At 29.9% G+C, this 9,226-nt stretch overlaps 1 protein-coding gene across 1 annotated transcript; it reads left to right on the top strand.

Annotated features, from left to right (window-relative positions):
• Window positions 1-3,229: 3,229 nt before the first annotated feature.
• Window positions 3,230-7,144, top strand: LOC124834104 (glutamine synthetase nodule isozyme). The gene is made up of 12 exons (XM_047308713.2): window positions 3,230-3,417; window positions 4,175-4,214; window positions 4,308-4,411; window positions 4,536-4,584; window positions 4,823-4,929; window positions 5,018-5,105; window positions 5,421-5,549; window positions 5,684-5,758; window positions 5,840-5,893; window positions 6,065-6,102; window positions 6,230-6,389; window positions 6,674-7,144. Exons 1-12 carry the CDS (start codon window positions 3,344-3,346, stop codon window positions 6,824-6,826), a joined length of 1,071 nt encoding a protein of 356 aa, XP_047164669.1. The 5' UTR covers window positions 3,230-3,343; the 3' UTR covers window positions 6,827-7,144.
• The last annotated feature ends 2,082 nt before the right edge of the window (window positions 7,145-9,226 follow it).

The following is a 9,226-nucleotide window of genomic DNA, read 5'->3' as shown; positions in this document are numbered from 1 at the left end:
GTTATTTTATATACGGCATTAGTGGTTGAAAGGTCACAATTTATAAAATATAATATGAAGAGGTATTTGTTTTTTTATTAGAAAAGTTAAATAAAATGTGATTTTGATTTCTCTCACAGATTGGATTTTATATATTCAATGATTCATATAAGGGATAATTCCTATCACCGACAAAAAAAACTCCTTTATTCTTAGTTTAGATTAATTGTATATATTTTTCATACTACTTATAAAATATCACATTTTTAAAACTTGTAAAAACAAACAATTAAGATAACACCAGAAAATAATAATTACACTGTCATGCTAAAATATAAATAAACGACAATTACTTTATTAAAATATAAAACTCTTTAAAAATTTAATAAACCAGACAAATTTGATAAACCAATCAAATTTAGTAAAGACTTAATTAAAGTATATATTTAGGAAAAACTTAAATTTTAATTAAACTTATTAAATATTTAATAAATAAAACAAACTAAATTTAATTAAACTTATTAAATATTTAATATCTATTCATACAATTTAAAATTTTCATATTAAGCAGGTTTAATTGAATACTAAAGTCTTTACCACTTTGGCATATGTGGGTTGAGAGAATATTTTAAGAAATTTAACATATACAATTCTTAACTTTTATATTTGTTATAGATTCTTCCTTTAAATTCTTCACCCATGATTTTTTGTAATGTATACTATTTATACATTTAATGAAATCGGTATCTTTATATAAAAGTTTCACAACTTAAAAATTAAGCATACTAAACCCAAATATTCAAACCTAAACAAACTTTCAACTATAAAATCAAGAAAAGATTATTTTTCAATCCTATCTATTCATATTTTTTCCAAGCTAAAGCTATCGAATTTTAATATATTTTCTAGACAGATACCTAAGCAAACTAATTGTTTTTGGTTGACCACACAAATTTCAAAATGAAATTCAAAGCAAGTTCAGGACTACTAGAAAAATAACCTATCAAGCAAAATTTAATTGTTAGTATGACATTGAAGCATTTGTAAACTCAAAACACTAATTGTCTCAAAATATCATGTAATTCAGCATTCAATAACTAAGCATGCACTAATATTACATCTCTTTATTTTTTTCAACCCTCAATTTCAATCTAAGCCTAACATAACCATTTTTTTAAAAAAGTCTCTCATACTATAATTTTAATAAATACATCAAAGAGCTGATGAACTTTTAGGTCATGGAGATCTAAAGCTAAATAATCAAATACAACAAAATTCAAACAAAAAAGTAAATTAGTTGGATTTTTGACTAATAAAAAAATTATACCTAAACACAGGGGATTTTAGAATAAAAAGATAATTAATCTGATTTAACCTGTTGGGTTAAAATATCTTAAAAAGACTAGTTATTAAAGGAGAGAAAAAAGAAGAAGTCTGAGTATTAGATAGGAAGAAATAAAATAACTTAAATAATAAAAAAAAACTCCAAATAATTGTGTGGACAAAACAAAGACAGAATTTTACATTAAAAACATTAAACATTCTTTTAATTAAATTTTTTAATTGCTTCACCAGAGTGCTCTTGATTTCTATTACATTTGTTTTTTTTTTACTTGTTCATAGTTATTGAAGAAAATATAAATTGAATTAAACATTTTTATACTAAGAACAATTTCTGAAAGTCATAATTTCTGTTTGAATGTCCAGTTGTGTATGCACCACCTGAATAGCACTTTGTACATGTTTACATTACAATTATAAATTCATTCCTTTGCAATAACACTTCAAGGCAGCATTGTATATGTTTTTGGTTTTACTTTCCCTCTTTTAAAAGAGAAAAAAAAAATGAATAGCCAAAATCAAAATAAACATTTGAAAAATAAATAATTATTTTTGTGTATTGAAGAATATTTTTTATATACAATTAAACTTGGTGACAAAAAGTTATTTTAATGCATAAACATGGGATTATTAAAATTCATAATTAAGAGATAATTTTATAATTACTTTTAAATATTGATTTTAATGAAACACGTATAATATTTTGATATTCTAAAAGCTAGGAGAAACTTACTTTTTCGAATATTGCATTTAACCTTCCCTACCTGTGGACTAATTCCATTGGTTGTTTTTAACCTTCCCTATCCTTTCTACTATTGACTGTTGACTTTTCTTCTCAAGAATGTTGACAATGTCGTAGGGTGATGTTTTATATTGTTTTTCCACGAGGAAAAAAAAAACATCTAGAAAAAAAAAACATTTTAACTCTAGGAATAGAGTCTACTTTCAATCATACTTTTATAATTATTAGTTATCATAGTTTCGTATAGTACAGATAAGTGCAATCTAATAGTTATTCTATTTAAAAGTAAAAGTTATCAAAATGAAATAAAATATAAATATTTTATTATTTAAATTAACTATTCAAATTTTATTATATATATATATATATATATATATATATATATATATATAAATTTAGTATTCATTTCACTTTAGAATTAAGCTAGTACAGTAATTTAAAATAAAATTTATGTTTACAAGTATGTTTTATAGAATCTATCACATCTAATGCATATATTAAAATAGTAAAGTATACTATTATAAAAATGAAACCACACAATAAAAAATTTCAAATTAGATAGTATGAATTAAAAAAAATTCAATTTTTTTAAAGAGACCTTCAAGTACTAAGAAATTTTTTTAATACTTAATGGTATCACACATAATTAATTAATGGTATCACACATAATTAATTAAATAAATAACACGAAAACCAGAACAGCAGTTAACCGGTGAAATCGGTGGACCCCACCGATTAGATTCTTCTGCCAAACACACTTTTGAAACGGCCATGCCATCTGGACGATTTATTATTATTGAATTTAACAATAGTTTAATAATTCGACCTAATATGATCATGGTTATAATTGTCATTTAATATTATATTTTTAATGAAAAACGAAGCATTAAATATTCTCACATAGTTGATAGTAAAATATGTACTGTTACAGGTTCAAAATCTATAATTTTAATGAGTATCTTGATTATGTCATTTGAAAAATTGTTTTTTTACCAAATAAAAAATATATTTTTCATGAATCTAAAAGAAATAAGCATTAAAAAAGTGAAGGTTTAGGGTAGAAATGAATTAAAAAATCATATGTGAAGTGAAAATTACGTATTGAATCTGAGGAAGTACAATGTGTAGGGGAGCAAGAACAACCCACTATAAAATCTCACACACCCTATTCTTCTGCTCACGTACGTGTTGAATCTCAGGATTCAGAGAAAGGAGAAAGAGAGATCTTTTTGTGCTGTGAAGAAGGGTCTTTCCTTGTTTCTTCGTGTCTTCACTTTTACCATGTCGCTGCTATCAGATCTCATCAACCTCAACCTCTCCGACGACACCGAGAAGGTCATAGCAGAGTACATATGGTTAGTCTCTCTCTGTATCTCCCACGCACAGAGTTTTTCTTTTTTTGGGTTGGTTTTTCTGGACGTACGAACAAGAACACCATGAAAACATGTGAACGTTTGAGTTTGTTGTTACCTGCATGCTTTTACGTTGCCAGGGACGTTTTTTTGGGGGTGAAACGTTTCTCATGATGGGCGTGACTTATTATTACTGATCCTTTGTATGATCAACGTTGAGAATTGGGTCCAGCTTAATGGACTGGTCTCGTATGACATGATCAAGTCTGTTCCACTCTGCAATACATGATTTTGTTCCATCCCCTTTAAAAACGACCCTGGAAATATTTGGCCCGAATTCATGATATCTCATGAACTTAAATATTGAAAGAAGGAGATTACTTTCTCCCATGATTTCGCTTCCCACCCCCTCTTCTTTTCCTCTTGCTGGTGTTTCATATATTTTGTTTCTGTGATATATTGTATTTTCTCTCTATGTTTCGCCCCCCTGTCAATATTTTTTTTGGGGTAGTTTTGCTTATTTGGTTGGGAAGGGGGTCGTTTTCCGAATCTGAGATGTTTACTTTACTCTGTATTTTAGTGGCTATGCTGTTGTTTGACTTTATTCAGATTTTGATCGCTTCAAAGATGAGCTTGCTCTTTTCTCTGGAATTAATTTTAAAAAAGGAAGAGTCTTTTCCTTTGTTTTTTTAGTTTGAAACTTGCTTTTTTGCAAATTTTCTTCTTGATGAATTGTAACATTTTATTTTTATTTTGGTAGGATCGGTGGATCAGGACTGGATCTAAGGAGCAAAGCAAGGGTAATTCACTATATGTATAGCAAGCTGAAAAAAAATTGTATTTGTATTGTTTTCTATTTTCTAACGCAAGTGTAAAATGGATCTGGTACACAGACTCTACCAGGACCAGTTAGCGACCCTTCAAAGCTGCCTAAGTGGAACTATGATGGCTCCAGCACAGGTCAAGCCCCTGGAGAAGACAGTGAAGTGATTATATAGTATGGTTCTGTAATCATCTTAGCTAACCACTTTTTCCTTAACCAATACGCAGTTTGAAAGATTTTTTGTTTTCTATTTTGTTGATATTCTATTCTTTACTTATTCGGGTTGGATTCCATACAGCCCACAAGCTATTTTCAAGGATCCATTCAGAAGGGGTAACAATATCTTGGTGAGTTTCTTTTTACCCATACAACTTGGTTTTTGTAGTAAGTTTGATTTTGATACTGAGAAGGCGGAAGTTTTCACAACAAACACGTTGTAGAAATTACTTGCCACGATTTTTGTAGTTAATAACCAAATATCAACAATTTTACTGTGCATAACTTATAACCGGTAGCAGTCTAAAAAATCTTTATGTATTCACTATGGTTTAATCCTCTTTGTTTTACTCTGTATTTTCACTCTAGGTTATGTGTGATGCTTACACTCCAGCTGGAGAACCCATTCCCACTAACAAGAGGTACAATGCTGCCAAGATATTCAGCCACCCTGATGTTGTTGCAGAAGAGCCCTGGTATACGCTGTTTCTCCATTGTTGTTTCTAGTGACCATTTCTAGTTTTCTTTTTCTGACTATTTTATTCTTACATGGTTTTTTAACAGGTACGGTATTGAGCAGGAATACACCTTATTGCAGAAGGATGTCAACTGGCCACTTGGGTGGCCTGTTGGCGGTTTCCCTGGACCTCAAGTGAGCACTCAATTACACACACAACTCATTATATTATCCATTTCACACATTTACTCAAAATGATCAATCTTGAAAGATTTTGGGGCTACATATGAATAATGATTCTAATCACTTAACACTATCAAAATTTGTCCTTAACCCGAGTTTGTTTAATGTTGTTGGAACCGTAATTTTTTTGTGAAAGGTGAATGCAGACCAATTTTAGCTTGTCATTTGGGTGTTTTTTATTGGAAGTATACTGTTGCCTCTGTTATTGTTTATACACTTGTTATATTTAATTTGGGGAGTAACATTACTGTTTGATTTGTTTAACAGGGACCTTACTATTGTGGTGCTGGTGCTGATAAGGCTTTTGGGCGTGACATTGTTGACGCACATTACAAAGCCTGTCTTTATGCTGGCATCAACATCAGTGGAATTAATGGAGAGGTTATGCCGGGTCAGGTAAGTTGAAATTGGTATAAATTATGCACTATTTTACGTACACATCATTGATTACCCTTGACACTTTCGGCTTGTTTGCTTTCTATAATCTATTTTGATTTCTTGTATATTATGCATCAATCTTGTGTATGCAGTGGGAATTCCAAGTTGGACCTGCGGTTGGGATATCAGCTGGTGACGAGTTGTGGGTAGCTCGTTACATCTTGGAGGTAGGTAGCACGTGACTAATTCTGGTGTTACTTTACCTATCTCATCAATGATCTAACTTTCCTTGTTAATGTCACTAACAGAGGATCACTGAGATTGCTGGTGTGGTGCTTTCCTTTGACCCTAAGCCAATCAAGGTTAACATTTTCTCTCACTAAGGGTCAAGTCAATTTTCCCATTTTTACACCTAGAAACCATCACAGTTTGTAATGGTTGAAAGTGTAATATTTCCCTCTTTTTCATTTACATTATTTAAATGATATATATTGAGTTGTTGTCTAATGTCTTTTGCGTTATTAAAAAACCAGGGTGATTGGAATGGTGCCGGTGCTCACACCAACTACAGGTAACCTTTTGTTACCTGAACAGCAAATATCACATTGAGTCTATCAAATTAATAAAATAGTAATAATAATAATAATAATAATAGTAATAAGAACAGTAACAGAGCGACTGTGATAATATTTTTGCAGCACGAAGACAATGAGAAACGATGGTGGCTATGCAGTAATCAAATCAGCAATCGAAAAATTGGGGAAGAAGCACAAGGAGCATATCGCTGCTTATGGAGAAGGCAACGAACGCCGTCTGACAGGACGACACGAAACAGCAGACATCAACACCTTCTTATGGGTAAGCAACAAAAAAACACCATAATATACTCTTTTGGTTCTACTATCTTTCATTCGACACACTTCTCTATGTGGGAACACGCATTATGGACCCTCTGTACAAGAAAGCGACACCAGGGACCCCTTCTAGATGATATTTTTTTTCTTCTTCTCTTTTAATCACAAAATGCCACTTTCTTTTAACTTTCAAGATAATCTGTGAAATAAGTGAAGATAATATATATTTTTTCACGATAATAATTTTTAAAAGAAATTTCTATTATATTTGGTGGGATGATTGTTCAGGGAGTTGCAAATCGTGGAGCTTCTATTAGAGTTGGGAGGGACACGGAGAAAGCAGGGAAGGGATACTTTGAGGACAGAAGGCCAGCTTCTAACATGGACCCGTATGTTGTTACTTCTATGATTGCAGACACAACCATTCTGTGGAAGCCATGAGCAACAACACCTGCACTTTGTCTTTTCCTTTGGGATGGAGAAAGGAATATTAAGTAGGATTTGGTCCTTTATTTCACACCTCTTACCTTTTAGGATTTGGATTTCTGGTAATTGTTGTGGTTCGCTTGCTTGGGGCCTTGCTGGTTGGTACAACTAACCACCAAGGATTCTTCATTGCTTTCCATTTCTTTCCCATGTTTTCCGATTGTTATAATAATATCCTTAATAATCATAATAATATATGAAACTGTATTCTCATGGTATATAATTTTATTTCTGAACTCAAAATTGCAGTTATGAGATTACAAATTAAAATCACATTCCCCGTTGCTATTTTTTTTTTTAATTCTCTTCGAGCCGGATTCTTAGTGGATGTCTTAACGATATTTGTTTATCGAAATTTGGTAAAGGAAAATTCTTCTTATTTATAGCAGGTAATTTTTTGAAAAAAATAAAATAAGTTGTTTTTATAGAGGTAAAATGAATAATCTAAGCGGTTACAAGAGGTTTTTATCTTTTAATTAATAGTTACAGGGGTAAACAAATATTATACAAGATAATAGTAAAAATGCGTTCATCATTATGTATATATGTGACTTTGCTTAATATAAAGTTGTTGTTAAATGTAGGTTTAATAAAATGTAGCTAGTAGTTATAATGATAGTTTTAATGTTTATAAAAAAATATATATTTTTAAATGTATAAATTATTAAGAATAAATTGTATAACTTAAAATCTTTAAATAATAAACCGTATCTATTCTTAAGCTAATTTTTGAAAACCGGATTTTGTCATTCTCAATTTTAGACCTGTGAATTTACTCTAATTTAAAGGGTTAGGCTTGGAGATAAACAGGCCCACGAGAACAGAAATTTTCATAAAAAGAAAATATAGAGTCAAAATAACAATAAAAATTATATGGTCAGACCAACTAAAGAGTTGAGTAGGGTACCAAAACAATTTAGGCTATTTTTTCTTGCACCCCATAATTTTTTTCTGCACCTCCATTAGTTTTAAAATTTCAATTTTATCTTTTTTATTTTAAGTTTTGGAATACATCATCCGAAAATATTTCAGAATGTAGAATAATTAAGACTTCAAGACTGTACGATCCAGAAATAAAAAATGACTTCCATACTTTACAATCCGTAAGCTATGTGACCCTTTCTTCTTATCACCCCGTTTTCCAAAGATTCATTCTAGACATTTTTTCGCTCCACATTACTTTTGGATTCCGGATTAAAAATTCGAAAGTCTTCTTAGAAATTATTTTTGGCTTCCGAAGTGAATAATCTCGTAAAAATAAAGTTGACATTTTTATATTTATGGGGTGCATGAAGAAAAGTATGGAGGTGCATAAAGTAACCCAACAATTTATTCCTTGAGTCAGTGTACCTAAATACTAATTATCACCCCGTTTTCCAGAGATTCATTTTAGACATATTTATTCTTTCCACATTGTCTTGTACAATTTACGTACGTATCGCAGCATATGTAAATTAAATTACGTTAATTTAAACATTTTTAAAACTCATTTCAATTTATACACCAAAGATGGTGTATAATAATAATAATAAAAGATTTTAATTCTATTATTTTTATTAAAACTGTTAATTATTCAAGCTTTTTTATTAAAATTATTTTTTCATTATTAGATAATACTTTGTGCAGTGAAGAAACTTTACCCAGATACTTCCCATATTTCTTCTCGTGCATGAAAAATTCTTTTTAAATCCATCAATTTCACCGGGATCTTTCAATGAACACGACAAAAATAAAATAAAATAATACGATTCCCTCTTTCCCTCCATCTATTCCTTTATATTTTTGACTCTCCATCGCACTGTTTCGATCCAACCCTACTGCAAAACTTTCAAACCTCTTTAATTTAGACTTAAATAAATCAAATCCTACCACATAATTTTGAAAGTTCAATCAGATCGGAGAATTTTAATGAGAAATTTATCTTTCAAATATCAAATAATTACACAACTTTATTCTCATATTTGTATATATATAAACAAAATTTCCCAATATGGTATGAAATATCCATAACACAACACATAGTGTATTGTTTGAAGTATATATTGATGTGACTTTTAAAGGAGTGGTGACCCACCTTAATTATACTTTAAATTTATATGACATTGGATTTACGATAATCAAAAAGAAGAATTAAATCCCATCAATTTGTATCTTTATAAGAAATTATTCAGGATATTATCGTCTAATGTTGTATAAAAAAGAATATTTAATTGTAGATCAAGAGAGAAATTAAAATGAAACAACTATAGTGATTAAACGTGTCAAAGTTTTGCAAATTTTCAAAAACGATGTAAACTGCCTCATTATAAAGTGAAATTATAATTGAATATTTCAATTGATAAATTATGAACAGGG

The sequence above is a fragment of the Vigna umbellata genome, chromosome 5 (assembly GCF_029865625.1).
Source record: "Vigna umbellata cultivar VRB3 chromosome 5, Vumbellata_1.0, whole genome shotgun sequence".
Classification (NCBI taxonomy): domain Eukaryota; kingdom Viridiplantae; phylum Streptophyta; class Magnoliopsida; order Fabales; family Fabaceae; genus Vigna; species Vigna umbellata.
This window is presented reverse-complemented; position numbering and strand designations above follow the sequence as displayed.

Bases quoted from the DNA above. Each gene is read 5' to 3' on its own strand.
- LOC124834104 (XM_047308713.2), top strand. From the start codon at position 3,344: ATGTCGCTGCTATCAGATCTCATCAACCTCAACCTCTCCGACGACACC. The intron at 4,215-4,307 runs GTAATTCACTAT...TCTGGTACACAG, and splicing joins ATCTAAGGAGCAAAGCAAGG to ACTCTACCAGGACCAGTTAG. The intron at 5,894-6,064 runs GTTAACATTTTC...TTAAAAAACCAG, and splicing joins TTGACCCTAAGCCAATCAAG to GGTGATTGGAATGGTGCCGG.